Source organism: Camelus bactrianus, chromosome 9 (assembly GCF_048773025.1).
Source record: "Camelus bactrianus isolate YW-2024 breed Bactrian camel chromosome 9, ASM4877302v1, whole genome shotgun sequence".
In the NCBI taxonomy this organism is placed as follows: domain Eukaryota; kingdom Metazoa; phylum Chordata; class Mammalia; order Artiodactyla; family Camelidae; genus Camelus; species Camelus bactrianus.
Window position 1 is genome coordinate 3,512,555 of NC_133547.1, and position 15,660 is coordinate 3,528,214.

A 15,660-nucleotide genomic window follows, 5' to 3' on the forward strand; every position below is an offset into this window, starting at 1 on the left:
CAGGATGAAGAAAAGCAGGGAGCCTGGCCTCCGCAGCCACACCCTGTGGTGCCCCCTGGGGACATGGAAGCACAGGGCACTGGCTCTAGACAGCTAGGTGCACATCAAAGGAATGGCTCCACTGAGCCCAGACATTTGCTCCTTCCCATACCCAGAAAAGTGCTAAAGTCTTTAACTTGAGATATCTGGTTTTCTTTCATTAACAGTAATCTTTTAGTGTTCCGACTATCTGGTCTTTGTCGTAAAACTCCTGTGTGTCCTGGCTCCACCCCTGTCTCTTTGGAGCAGTCCCTCAGAGCAATCTGAGAGGCTGTCATCCCAGGCTGAGTCCTCCTGCCGAATAAAACATAATTCAGTTTTTAGGTTGTGCATTTTATTTCATCCAACAGAAGCAATGAAGGGCTGGGAAGGAAAGCTTTCCAATTTCCCTTCTCTTCTGTAAAAGAAAGCACATTGAAGACCTGCTGTCGTGTGATCCATTTGTCAAGGTTTACTAGGGGACAAACTTACTCTGGCAGAAACATCCATTTCTGTTTTCCTGTTGACCTACCTGCTCTCAGAGGCAGTGAGTATCCAGCTTTTACCAGAAATCCCTGCATTTTAGGTATTAGCATGTACTTGCCCAGACAGTGTATTGTGCCAATGCCCATTTTCTGGTTTTGATAATGTTCTGAAGTTATATTACCATCAGGGAAGCTGGCTGATGGAGTACTGGGAACTCAGTACCATTTTTTGTGACTGTAAAACAAAGACGGAGAGAGATACATACTGTATAATATCACTTATATGTGGAATCTTAAAAATAATACAAACGAATTTATATTGCAAAACAGAAACAGACTCCCAGATTCAGAAAACACACTAATGGTTACTGGTGGGGAGAGGGAAGGAAGGAGGGGCAAGGTAGGGGTGTGAGATTAAGAGATACAAACTACTATGTGTAAAATAGATAAGCAGCAAGGTTTTTTTGTACAGCACAGGAGATTATAGCCATTATCTTATAGTAACTTTTGAAGGAGTATAATCCATAAGAATACTGAATCACTATGCTGTACACCTGAAACTAATATTATAAATCAACTAGACAATTGAAAAATAAAAATAAAACTATGTAAAAGACAAACTATTTTTGAAGAAAATGTCTTGGGCAGAGAAAGAGAAAGAAAAATGCCATATGATATTGCTGATATGTGGAATCTAAGAAAAAAGGACATAAATAAACTTATTTACAAAATAGAAACAGACACACATATGTAGAGAACAAACTTATGGTTACCAGCAGGTAAAGGGGATGGGAAGAGATAAATTGGGAATTCAAAAATTACACCTCCTGGGGAGTGATGGAAATGTTAGCTATCTTGATTGTGGTGGTGGTTTCATGGGTGTAGACATCTATCAAAATTCATCAACTTGCACATCTGAAATATGTGTAGTTTACTGTACAGGAGCCATACCACAATAAAGGTGTTAAAAAAAAAAAAAGAAAATGTCTTGGGCAGGATTTCAGATGAGACAGGAGATCTCAGGGTGGGCGGAGCCACACACACCATATTTGTGAGGAAGATGTCTTCATTGACGGCTTCTGGTTTCCTGAGTCTGTTGTGAGGAGGAAACTGCACACCAGGTGCTGGAGAAGCAAAGTGTCGGGGCAAAACCTCCCTCCACACACCCTGAGGACAAGTGGGCAGGAGGGACGCCATGATCACAGAGTTCCTGTTCCTGCTTTGCCTTGGTGAGTCTCCAGGACTGGGACATCTGTGGGTTTAGATCGGTGAGAAAATTTATGGTGGAGTGGAGGTTCACGTGGGAAACGTGGCAAGCACAGAAATGATGGCTCCCGTGTATTGGGTACGTGCTAACTGTCAGAGTTCTGCACAGTGGACTGTGCTACCCACGTGCCTTGTTTCTGGTGCTTGCACAGAAGAGATGGAGAAGCAGAGGTGCAGAAACATGTGGTAACACCCTGGGTTTACTCGGCTGAGAAACGCACAGCTTGGGTGGGACCTCCAAGTCTTGCCATGAATGTTCCATTGGCATATAGAAGAGTGGGGTCTACAGGGTATGAAAAACTGTGATTCTGGTTACAAACAAGGAATACAAGAAAGACCTATTCTTACCAAGTCCAAGCTTGCTAGTACTGCTCGATGCATGGCAGGCCAATAAATGAAGAGATGGGCTGTTGGAGCAAGGAACAATGACTTTATTCACAAAGCCAGCAGACAGAGAAGATGGTGGACTAGTGTCCCAAAGGACCATCTTGCCCAGGTTTGGATGCTAGTTTCTTTTATGGAACGAAGTGGGGGAGATGAGGAGGTAAAGTAAGAAAGGTGAGAAATTGTTGCAAATATTTCGTGGTTCTGGCCAGACTCCAGAGGGGAAGTGTTAATTTCTTCTTTCCTGCAGCCACGCATAGGTGGGCCTGGTCAGGAGGTTTCCTGTGAACTAAACAATAGCATTTTAGCTTAATGCTCAGGCATGGGTGGCAGAGCTTCCGGAGATGGGCCATTGTGTATACTTAAAGCTTATAGGCAACATCCCTTTAGTGATTAGCTTGTAGCAAAAGCAATAGAACACAAAGGTTAAAGTAAAAGAAACAGATGTTAACCACCCTCAACTTGAACATCAGGTAATCCAACAGACCTCAGCCTGGATTATAATCTTGGCTTGGTCTCCTGGGACCTCCAGATTTTGAAAGAGCAACTTCCACCAACTGAGCACCCAGTTCCTCCTTTGTGGGTGGGTTGCTGGGACAGGGGGGTGGATGGGCAGGAGGACATCAGGCCACCTTATCTGCCCCAGTTCCTTCCTCCTTCTCCTGGGTGCAGCCCTTCCCTTTGGGGTCATGCATATCCCACCCACACATTTGTGCTTTAGAGGCAGCTGCCTGTCACCATACTGCAAACCTCCAGCAGCAGGGCAGAACAAACTGTGCAGTCAAGAGACTGACCTCATCCTCTCTAGAAACTACTGCAAACTAGAGGGCTTAAAAAAACAGAGATCTATTCTCTCAATGTGTTCTGGAGGCCAGAAGTCTGAAACCAAGATATGGGTAGGGTTGGTTCCTTCTGAAGACTCTGAGGGAGAGTCTGTTCTGCGCCTCGATTCGAGCTGGGAGATGGCAGGCAATTCCCAGCATCCCTTGGCTTTTAGTTGCATGACTCCAGTCCCTCACATTGTCTTCCTTCCATGTGTTCTATCACCATAACTGACTTACAATGTTACATTAGTTTCACATGTACAATATAGTGACTCGATATTTTTATGCATTACAAAATGACCACCTCCATAAACATAACTTCCAAATGACAAAAAATGGGATGAAAGTAAAAGATAAAAAAATAAGCCCAGGGAAGTACTTGCAAGGAATAGGACAGGTCTTTAACAAATGAGTCACATGCTCTCTGCCTGATTTTTACCAAAAGACAAGCATGTAATTCATCTCTCACAAGGGTTTCTCTTCCAGGGCTTTGTCTGGGCTATGAAGATGAGGAAAAGAATGGTGAGTTGTCTCCTATGTGGACTCTGTTCCAGCGTCCCAAGTTTCATGATCTTTTTTCCTGAAATCCTCTGAATTCTAGGAGGGTTTTGGTGGTTATCAAGATGAAGGGTCAAACTAACTTTGAATTCTTTCCAGAGAAACTTCCCAAACCCCAGCTCCACGCCTTGCCCACCTTGGAGGTTGAACGCAGCAGCAACATAACCCTCAAGTGCCACTCTGACATCCAGGATGTGACATTCATGCTGGGGAGGTTGCAGGACTCTGGGTATAAGCAAGAGAAGAGTTCAGAAGGACAGGATGTTGTTGACCTCCTTGTTGACCTTAAGCCTAAGGATGCTGGACAGTACTTTTTACCTATAAGACAAGGGCTTCCCATGAGTGGTCAGAAAGGAGTGATCACCTGCACCTGATGGTCATAGGTGAGAAGGGCAGCCTCAGGCTTGCTCTTTGATGCACATATTCTTTTTCCTACGACGATACCCAGCTGCAGAAGCAGAACTCCAAGAAATGATAAGATAGGTGTGATACCTCAAGTATGGGGAACTGGAGAAATGGGAACTGAGTGTGGGAACAAGGCTCTTATCAGAGATTCTGAGTTGGGTCTCAAAGATGTGGATGTGGGTGAGTGTTTTAGAATAGACGTTGTTAAAAACAAAATTCAACCAAGTAAATTTAAAAGATCTAATTGGCTTTATCAACTGATTCATGAATCAAGAAGCATCCCTTCTAGCAAGTAGAGGGGAGCCCAAAAGGCCATAGAAGGGGAGAGCTTTTTACCGGCAAGACAAGGAAGTCAAAAACAAAAAAGATCATTTCAGTCTTAGGTCGCCTACCTATGGCAGACAGAAGGAGTCTATGTGGCAGATGACCTCGTGGTCCTTTGGGGGATGGAGGAGGCCTCTGTGACAGATGACCTCATTGGTGCCAACGAGAAAATTCCTGATAGACCACTTAAGACAACACTTCTGGGAGGGAGGGAGGGTATATCTCAGTGGGAGAGCATGTGCTTAGCATGGATGAGGTCCTAGGTTCAATCCCCAGTACCTCCATTATAAATAAGTAAATAAATAAATAAGCCTAATTACTCCCCCCCCAAATTGAAAAAATGACATGAACATTTCTGGGAGGGGTTGAAGCTTCAGTTAGATTAGATATTAAGCCCCAGCATGGACTAGCATAAATGATTCCATTTAGGGCCTGTAGTTTTCTTTCCAATAGAAAACTAGAACAGATCAATAATGAAATAATAGATTGAATTGGTAATCAAAAAACTCCCAACAGAGAAAAGCCCAGGACTAGATGGTTTCACTGGTGAATTCTGCCAAACATTTAGAGAAAAAATAACACCAATTTTTCTTAAACTCCTCCAAAAATTTGAAGAGGAATGAACATTCCCACAGTCATTTTACGAGGCTAGCATTACCCTGAACTCAAAACCAGGTAAGGACACTAAAAGAAAAGAAAACTGCAGACCAGTATCCCTGATGAATATAGATGCAAAAATTCTCAACAAAAAGTTAGCAAGCCAATTTTAACAGTACATTAAAAGGATCATATGCCATGATCAAGTGGGATTTATCCCTCGGATGCAAGGATGGCTCAACATATACAAATCAATAAATGTGATACACACATTAGTATAATCTCATATGATCTTCTCAACAGATGCAGGAAAACATTTTACAAAATACAACATTCTTTCTAGATAAAAACTCTCAATAAATTGGGTGTAGAAGGAACACATGTCAACACAATAAAGGCCAACAAAACAAGCCCACAGCTAAGGTCATACTCAATGGTGAAAAATTGAAAGCTTTTCCTTTCATATCAGGAACAAAACAAGGATGCCCACTCTCACTACTTCAATTCAACATAATATTGGAAGTCCTAGCTAGAGCAATCAGGCAAGACAAAAGATAAATAAGTAAAAGGCATCCAAATTGGAAAGAAAAAGGAAAATTGTCTTCATTTGCAAATGATGTGATCAAATATACAGAAAATCCTTAAGACTCAACCCCAAATCCATTAGGCCTAGTCAAAAAATTCCATAAAGTGGCAAGATATAAAATCAACACACATGAATCAGTTCTGTTTCTATATACTAACAACAAAATATCTGAAAAAGAATGAAAGGAAACAATCTTATTCACAATAACAAAAAAAACAGTAAAATAGTTAGGAACATATTTAATCAAGGAGGTGAAAGATTTATATGCTGAAAACTACAGGATTCTGATAAAAGAAAGTGAAGAAGACAATGAAAGTGGAAAGCTACCCCATGTTCATGCATCAGAAGAATTAATATTGTTAAAATGTCCATATTACCCAAAGACTTCCACAGATTTGATGTAATCTCTATCAAAAGCCCAATGGCATTGTTCACAGAAATAGAACAAACCATCCTAAAATTTATGTGGAACCACAAAAGAACCCAAATAGCCAAAAACAAAGTTAAAGGCAGCACACTTCTTGATTTCAAACCATACTACAAAGTTATAGTAATCAAAACAGTATGACATCAGCATAAAACTAGACATACAGACCAATGGAATAGAAATGGGAGCCCAGAAATAAATCCTTGCATATACAATCAACCACATTTGACAGGGAAGCCAAGAATACTCAGCAGGGAAAGGATAGTCTCTTCAGTGAAACTAGATAACCACATGCAGAAGAATGAAATGGGACCCCTATCCTGAAACTCTTACAAAAATTTAACTTGAAATGGATAAAAGACTGAAACATAAGAACTCAAAACAATAAAACTCCTAGAAGAAAACACAGGGAAAAATCTCCTTGACATTGGTCTTGGCAACAATTTTTTTTGGATATGACACAAAAAGTACAAGAAACCAAAGCAAAAAGAAACAACCGGGACTACATCAAGCTAAAAAGCTTCTGCACAGGAAAAGAAATCAATCAACAAAATGAAAAGGCAACCTACGTGGGAGAAAATATTTGCAAAATGGTAGTGCTCTTTCCTGAGGTAGGAAAGATTGCCAAAAATCAGGGTTGGAAGCGGGAGGTGGAGGGGACTAGTGGTACCCTTCATAAATATTTTTGTTTTTAACACAATATCAAACTCCAGCAGTATTAAGAAAAGTAGTCTAGTGCTGCGGGGCTTGGGGATCCACTGAGCACCTGGAGAATGGAAAAGACATTCTCTCCTCTGCTTTCCAAAGATGGCATACAAGGCATTCCCTAAGTAGAACATGAGCGTTTATGTCCCCAGGGTTCCATATAAACATGGTGATTCCTTTTTTTGCATCCTGTTTTCTAGAAAACCCTGATGCAAGCGGACCTCCCCCAGTAAAAACAGGTAATATAATCAGAGAGGACATGTTTTCCCCAGTTACATCCACCTCGTGAGGCACAAGGAGAATTTTAATGCCTGCTTTCTCCTCCGGTTATTGGGGGAATGATGGCTTTATTTGGGGACATGGCCTCCAAGGCACTCCCGGGTTCTGAAAACGTCAGTGAATAAAACAGCACAAGGTTCGTCATTTGCTGTTTCACCCAATGAAAACCTATGGTGGAGTTTTGTGAAGAACGGGGGTGAGTTTGTGTGACTGGTTTGGGGAATGGGACCTGGACTGGTGGAGCCCAGGGACTTTGGGGATACGTACGATCAAGGACTTGCTAAAACTTTACAGTTCCCCAAAATAGATAAATACTAAATTATTTTTCTCTGGTGTTGCTTTTCCATGAAGAATTGACTAAGATTCTGCCCTCAGAGATTCTTGTAAAAAAAAAAAAATTAGGGCTTTTGGCAAATTTAGACTGAAACAGGGGCTCATTCAGGATTTAATGGATAAATGTACAATGTAAATAGGCATCTTGTTGCTTCAATATTTTTTCCTTTCAGCAACTCATAACCTCTCTGTAATCCACTCCAAGGAGCCAAAATTGTTCAAGGTTGTCATGAGGGTCTATTGCCAATATAATTGAACTTGAAAAAAAAAAAGGATATCCTCCATCCTCTCCTTGCAAAATACGTCTGACTGTTTGAAAATGTTTTTATTCAGCATTAGCAGGCTTGGGAAAATGACTGCTCCTCCAGCTCTATGAACACAGTTCACATCAGGAACGTTCTTTTGGAGAGATCTGAAATCTGACAGAGTCAAGGAGCTTGAAAGTATCAGAAATGAGGTGGGAAGTCTCATGATGGGAGAGAGGGAAGAGAAGCTTTTGTATTTTTAGCTCTGGTATAATTTCTTTTTTTTTATTGATGTATAATTTACATTCCATAAAGTGTCTAAGATAGTGGCATTTAGTCTATTCACAATGTTGAACAGTTATCACCACTATATAATTCCCCAAATGAAGCCCCATAGCTGTTAAGCAGTCACTTTCCATTCCCCTCTCTCCCGACAGGCTCTATCAATCATTTATCTGCTTTCTGGCTCCATGCTTTTGCCTATTCTGGACAATTCATATAAATAGATTCACACAATATGTGGTCTTTTAAGGCTAGCTTCTCTCATTTAGCATGAGGCTTTCAAGGTTCATCTGTGTTTTTGTGTGTATCAGTACTTCATTTCTTTTCACAGCAGAGTAATATTCCATTGCCTGGATAAACCACATTTTGTTGAGCCACCCATCAGAGGATGGACATTGGGTTGCTGGTGCCTCTCGGCTATTGTACTTACTTGATGCTGCTGTGAATGTGAGTGTACAGGTATCTGAGTCCCAGCTTTCAGAGAGGTATCTACCTAGGAGGAGAACGGCTGGGACACATGGTAACTCTATGTCTATCTTTTTGAGTAACTGCCACATTGTTTTCCAATGTGACTGTATCATTTTACATGCCCACTAGTCATTTATGTGGGGTCCAATAGCTCCACATCCTTGCCAAAATTTGTTATTCACCTTTTTGTTTTCTTAATAGCCAAACTAGTGGGTGTATGTATAATTTCTCTCTTTTTTTTTTTTTTGACATTCTCTTTTATTGACATATAGTCAGTTTACTGTGTTATGTCAATTTCTGGCATACAGCATAATGTTTCAGTCATATATATACACACATATATTCATTTTCATATTCTTTTTCATTATAGGTTACTACAAGATCTTGAATACAGTTCCCTGTGCTATACAGTAGAAACTTGTTGTTTACCTGTTTTACATATAATAGTTAGTATCTGCAAATCTTGAACTCCCAATTTATCCCTTTCCACCCCATTTCCCCCCATAAATTTGTTCTCTATGTCTGTGAGTCTGTTTGTTTTGTAATATAATTTCTTAAAATGTACTTTCCAAGTTTCCATTTACACCACCACAATTCTTTGTTGTTTTATTTTGGTTTGGGGGGGCAGGTAATTAGATTTTTATTTATTTATCATTTATTTTTATTTTTTGGCAGAGGTACTGGGGATTGAACCCAGGACCTTGTGCATGCTAAGCACACACTCTACCACTGAGCTATACCCACCGCCCTATACCACCACAATTCTAAATGGAATAAAATATCTCTAAGCACAGAGATACACTGTTCCCCAGTCTGTATATGGATGCCTCCAAGCTACTAGGAAGGGACCGTCTGCCTCAGTTCTGTGCACAGGTCGATGATGAATTAATTTTATCACCGAACTTTTCTATAAGGACAGGCTTTCTTTCTGGTGCCTGTAGCTTCATTTATGCCCTGCTCAGTCGGACCTTTAGACCAACAACATCAACCTTTGGTAAATTTATTTTGGCAGTTTGTAAACAGTGATGTGAAATTTGACCAAGATATGTGGACATCTCAGGGCAAACCAACTTCAGTGGGTGGTGGACAGTTTTGCAATAATTTACTTCTCATTTCTAGCGAGTTGCTCTGTGAGGGAAACCGTAGGGTAGCCCAGGTGAGGACTGAAGACAGGAGGTAAGGCTGATGTTCCTCTGATCCTATCCAGGAAAAGCTCTTCCTGCCCTGTTTTCACACGTCCATGGGGATGCAGTGCATCCCACAAAGACATCCAAGTGCTCACATTGGAGAGGGAGGAAACCATGATCTAGCACGTATAAGAACGGCATAAAAATGGGAACATGGGTGGAGGAACGTTGACAGCATCTGTTACAGAGGGAGATGGGTGTGGGTGGAATATTGGGTGAGAAAACAATCATTGTCACCACAACCTCATCCCGCACGGTGAGTAAGATTGTAGACAGAGTGCTTTAGAGCCTGGTAGCTCTCATCATCACCCCTCTCTTGAAGTTAAGTATTCTTACTTCCCTTCCCCCCCACCTCCTCTTTATCCCCCTCAGCCTCATGGAGGTATGATTGACAAAGTGGTAAAATGTTTAAAGTGTGCCACGTGACAGTGCGATACACGTATACATTGTAAACGATTCTCCCCACGGAGTTAATTAGCATGTCTGTCACCCCATCTCACTTATTTATCTTTTTAAAATTTTTTTGGTGAGAATGCTTAAGATCTACTCTCTTTGCAAATTTCAGTTACACAGTAGTGTCACCAACTACAATCCACACTGTGCGCTAGTTCCTCAGGCCGTCTGGAACTGAAAGTCTGTACTCCGACCAGCCTCTCTCCATGTCCCTCACCCCCCAGCCCTTAGCAACCACCATTCTACTCTCTGTTCCTGCAAGTTTATTTTACTTTTTAGATTCCACACGGAAGTGATTCCATGCAGTATCTGTCTTTCTCTGTCTGGCTTATCTCACTTAGCATAATGCCCTCAAGCTTCATCCATGCTGTTGTAAATGGCAGGATGTCCTTCTTTCTTTAAACAATTAAAAAAAATTTTTTTTATTGAAGTATAATTGATTTATAATGTGCTGGTTTCTGGTATACAGCACAGTGATTCGGTTTTATATATATATAAAATGAAATATGTATTATTCGTGTATATATAATATACATATATATGATTCAGTTTGATATTTATATACAATATAATAAAATAGAATTTTTAATATATAAAATAAACAAGGTCCTAATGTATAGCACAGGGAACTACATTCAGTATCTTATCCTTCTTTCTCTCGGCTGAATAACATTCTGTTGTAGATATATACACACATGGAAAAATTCTTCTTTTTCTTTCTCTAGAATGCCCTAAGATTTAGCCATCATTTTTTTGCATTTTTTAATTGAAGTATAATTGACACACAGTATTACACTAGCTTCAGGTATACAACATAGTGATTCAGTATCCGGATATATTAGAAAATGATCACCATCAGAAGCCTGGTGGCATCTGTCATCATACACATTTACCACAATATTGTTGATTTTATTCCCTATGCAGAAATTACATCCCCCATGACTTATTTATTTATTTTTAATTAAAAAAATTTCTTAATGGAAATACTGGAGATTGAACCCAAGACTGTGCGTGCCAAGCATGTGCTCCACAACTTGAGCTCTACCCCCCCCCATGACTTACCTGTTTTATGGCTGGAAGTTTGTACCTCTTAATCCCTTTAACTATTTCAACCATCCCCCCCAATCCTGTGCCTCTGGCAACCACTAGTTTGCTCTCTGTATCTATGAGTGTGTTTTCGTTTTGTTTTGTTTTGTTTGTTCATTTGTCTTTTTTTTTTTTCTCAGATTCCACATATAAGTGAAATCACACTGTATTTGTCTTTCTCTATCTGACTCATCTCACTAAGTATAATACCCTCTGGGTCCATCCACATTGTTGCAAATGCCATTATTTCATTCTTTTTTTATGGCTGAGTTGTATTCCCTTGCATATATTCACTGCACCTTCTTTATCCATTCGTCTGTTGATGGACACTTAAATTCCATACCTTGAGAAAACGATTCTTGGACTTCGATTCATCTATTGTTGGACTTGCCATCACCTCTGTAGCATCACAATTAGTTGGGTAAATGTGTATCTCAACAGATGATGGGTTTTCAAGAACAGGTTCAGAATATCACTTCTCTTGAATGTCCACACCCAGTGGTCAGCACAGAGCTACCTCGGGTTTGTGGTAGACTAGCTTAACAGGCTAGACATACCAGGGTTTGAAGCCCATCCTGTCTGTGTGACTCTGGGGAACTCAATTTACTTCCTGGGGCTTGGTTTACGTATGAATGAAATGGTACAGTAAACGTATCTTGTATACTTATTGTCAAGATGGGGGAGAACCCATGTGAGCACAGAGCGGCTCACATTGAGTGACCAGTTTGACTGCTGGGGAGGAGACATTTACTGGGAGTTTCCCGTCTGCGAGGCGATGTGCTAGCCCTCTCTGTGTGGACTGACCCAGTCACGCTCCCCGCCACCCTGTCAGGCAGCTACTAATGCCAGCCTCACTTCGAATGGGAAAACAAAAGCTCCGGGAGGTGAGGCAGATTAACTAAAGCCACTGGACGTTCCAGCTCTGAAGCGGCAGCTCCACGCTTTGAAGCCAGTTGAAGCTCCTTGGAACTGTTCTAAAGTCCACTACCAGTGTGTTAACTGACTCTCTGCCCTGTTCCTCTCCCACCAGACACCACAGTCATCTTCGTCGCCACCTTCAGCTGCCTCTCCCTCTTACTCCTCTTCCTTGCTGTCTTCTTCATCTACAGATGCAGTCAGCACGGTGAGTTCAGAGAAGCGTGGGTTTAAAACTCCAAAAATGGGGGAGTAAAGTGAAGGATTATCACAGTAGACAAATTCCTCCCTGTATTTTTTTAATAGGTTCATCACATGGAGAATCCACCAAGAGGTAGATATACTTGGCCAATTCCTTGCCCTGCTTAACTCCTGCTCCATTCTTCCGCCCGTGGGCACATCAGTGACTGCTATGCCCAGCCCTACTCTCTCCTCAAATCTTCAGACCCTAGACTTCATTATGTTTCTCTCCCTCAGAACCAGCCATTCCGAATTTCCCAAGCAGGAGAAAACAGGTAAGTGATAAGGAATTTGGGGAGAGAAAGACTCTCTGACTTTTGCAATCTGAGAACTGATTTTTTGTTTGTTTCACTCACATGCAGATTTATTCAACCTAGAAAGAATATCTGAATCGGTGAGTTCCCCCCTTTGGAATTCCCCAAGAGCTCACTTACCCTGCGGGCTGGTCTGTCTGCCTCCTGGCTTAGCCCAGCTGGTTATATGAATGAAGCCAAATAACATCACATTTAAAAACGTGCTTTGACAGATCTTGTGAAAACAGACAGTAGAATGGTGGTTACCAGGGTCTGGGGGTTGGGGGAATTGGGGAATATGGAAGGAACAAACTTGCAACTTGTAGATGAATAAATCCTGGAGATCTAATGCACAGTGCGGGCATTATAGTCAGCAATACTTTATCAGACACTCAAAGTTGCTAGGAGACCAGATGATAATTGTTCTCACCACACACACAAAAATGATAATTAGGTGATAGGATGGAGGTGTTAGCCAGGTGGTAGCCGTATTGCAATATATCAATGTATCAAATCAACAGGTGTATACCTTAAACTTGTACAATGTTATATGTCGATTATATCTCAAACAAAACCAATGTGCTTTAAATTCCAGAGTAGCTGGATTTCAGCTCCCAATGTCTTGAGTTTGTCACCAGTGTGGTCTGAGATAAATCATGAAACCCCCATGATTGGGACACTTTCTTTCCTCCCATATCTAATGGGGATTGAAATCTTCATTTAAAAGGCTTGGGCGAGTCCAGCGATGTCATAAACATAGAGAATTTCTTTCAGTTTCCAGCAAAATGTAAATGTCAGATGGATGGCATAAAAGCATCAATTAACAAACGTTAATCAATTTACATCCATCAGTTTTTTTCTGTTTAAAATACTGCCTGTTTGTGATGTAACATGAATGAGCACTACGTCTGAGAGCAGTATCAGATAAGACTCGTACATTGTCCCACAGGACGCATTCTTTACACCAAAGCAAGTAAATAGAAGCATTAGCAAAAGATTTAAGTAGTTCACGATTGTGTTTAAAAAAATTTTATGCACATTATGTTCATTTAGATATATGTGCATATTTAAGTTATGGAAGAGCGTCGTTCACAAGTTCACAACTTAAGCACCAATGAACAAATCTGGTCTATTTTAAATGTTGGAATAGTGGCCTTGATGAGCAAGCTGTTGATAATAATAATGTTATAATAATGTGATATTATGATGCAGTACCTCCATGCAATGGAGTACTATTCAGCAATAAGAAGGAAGAAGCTACTGATACATGTGATCAATGAACGCACTTCAAAAACAGTATGCTAAATGAAAAAAGTCAGATACAAGACCGTATATAGTATGGTTCCGTTTATATATTTATATAAAAATCTCCAAAAAAGGTGAATTAGTAGTTGCCTGTGGCTGGAGTGGGGGTGGGAGGTGGGTGGGGCAGTTAAGTTAAAAGACTTAACTTCAGACAAGCCCCAGGCAACTTTGGGGGGGTGACAGGTGTTCAAGAACTATACTGTGGTGATGGTTGCATCATTCCGCAAATTCACTAGAAGTCATAGAAATGTACACTTTATATTCAGGGGAATTTTATGGTCTACAGGTTATATCTCGATAAAATTATTTAAAAATAATACAGTGTTGAGAGTGGGAAGGGATAAATCAGGCGTTCAAAATTTGCACCTCTTGGGGGAGTGATGGAAGTGTTAGCTATCTTGATTGTGGTGGTGGTTTCAGGGATGTAGACATCCATCAAAATTCATCAAATTGTACATCTGAAATATGTGTAGTTTACTGCATAGGACTCGTACCACAATAAAGAATAACATTTTTTAAATAAAAATGAATGATATGTGACTACTAGTTTTAATGGAAAACAAATTAATAAAATAAAACAATATATATAGTATTATATAACCAGCAGGTATTCATATTCTCAAAACCATATGTTTGCCCTGATTTGTCTAAGCACCAGTTATCGCTGATAGATGGCACCCCGCCATTACTGTGAGCTTGCCCTGAGGCGCAGCCGGTCGAGAAGGGCGCTGTCCAGCAGAGCTTCCTGCAGTGAGGGAAACGTTCTGTGGCGGCGCTGCCAGTACAGCAGCCACCAGCCACGTGCGGCTGCTGCACCTCTGCCGCGACTCTGAGGACCTCAACTTTTAATTTAATTTCCTTTGAAGCTAACTAGCCATATATGTGGCCCACGGCTGCCATATTGGGCAGCTCAGGTCTACATGCCTATCTCTTTTCCCCAAAGGCTGGAGACCGCCCAGAGGTGACCTATGCCCAGCTGAACACCAACGCGCTGTCTGAGACAGCGTCCAGCCCTGCCGAGATGTCCCCAGAATCTTGTGACTACGCAACACTGAAGGAGTAGAAGGACATTAGGAACTGAAGGAAGGGCTGCTTCCCCGCGAAGGAGATTATGGATTAAGATGGCTGAGATGACTGGACACATGGAAATCTAGGTGACTCTGTGTCCTGGGGTCATAATTCAAAATAATAAAATTAAGTTCTTCTCTTTTTGCTTCCCCTCCTCTCAAAAATTACTTGGGGGGATGCTCCCCCAAATTTGGAGTGTGACTTTAGAGTGGTTTGACTTAATCATAGGCTAAGAATACATACTGTATATATGGGCTGGTGGTACTCGAAATACTCACTTAGGGAGTTCAGGACAGCATCATGTAAACAGAAAATGGTTCCTCAGAGAAGCTTATGTGGTTGCTGTCTGGTGAGTAATCTCACAGACACAGGGATTTCACAAGGGAGCACAAACCGTGCACCATGAAGATAAACACTCAGTTGTGAACTAACGAAAAGCACCCCTAAGTAGCATGCACCAAGGTAAGCGGCTACATGCATGTGCTTCACGATTTTTTCAAGCCGTGCTGGGCAGCCTCCTGGTCTCAAGTCAAGAGCAGTTTCCTCTCTGATGTGAATGAGTTTTCTTACTGCCACCATGTTTCTGTTTATATTCTTTCTTTCTTCTTATTAGACGCTGAGGATGCAATGAATTTAGACTCACAGAATCTCTGTGGATTTTTGTCACTTGGTGCCCATAACTTAATACCTGTTAATACAGCATTGCAAAGATTTTTCTGAGTGTGGACTTTTGTGTGTGTGTGACAGAATGAATGACCATTTACGTATAAGCACACATATGTGAGCTTTTCTTCCAAAGTTACGTCACGCAATCAGGTTTGAATGTCATTTTAAAATACTTGATTGAGTGAATGAGTGTGTAAAGATTTGCAATGTATATGTAAATATTCTTAACTCTGAAGCATATGCTGGATAGCTTTTCTCTTT

The 15,660-nt window shown here is 41.0% G+C and overlaps 1 protein-coding gene across 4 annotated transcripts; it reads left to right on the top strand.

Moving 5' to 3' along the window:
* Positions 1-1,574: 1,574 nt before the first annotated feature.
* On the top strand, positions 1,575-14,874 carry LOC105074325 (V-set and transmembrane domain-containing protein 1). 4 transcript variants are annotated; one of them, XM_010961838.3, is made up of 8 exons: positions 1,575-1,732; positions 3,464-3,499; positions 6,780-6,818; positions 11,943-12,035; positions 12,134-12,161; positions 12,305-12,342; positions 12,430-12,461; positions 14,609-14,874. In XM_010961838.3, exons 1-8 carry the CDS (start codon positions 1,699-1,701, stop codon positions 14,726-14,728), a joined length of 420 nt encoding a protein of 139 aa, XP_010960140.1. In that variant the 5' UTR covers positions 1,575-1,698; the 3' UTR covers positions 14,729-14,874. The 4 variants fall into 4 exon arrangements, with proteins under 4 accessions (XP_010960140.1, XP_074225238.1, XP_074225237.1 ...); XM_074369137.1 differs by lacking the exon at positions 6,780-6,818; XM_074369136.1 differs by lacking the exons at positions 1,575-1,732; positions 3,464-3,499; positions 6,780-6,818 and adding an exon at positions 9,217-9,362 and having other exon boundaries at positions 12,134-12,342.
* The last annotated feature ends 786 nt before the right edge of the window (positions 14,875-15,660 follow it).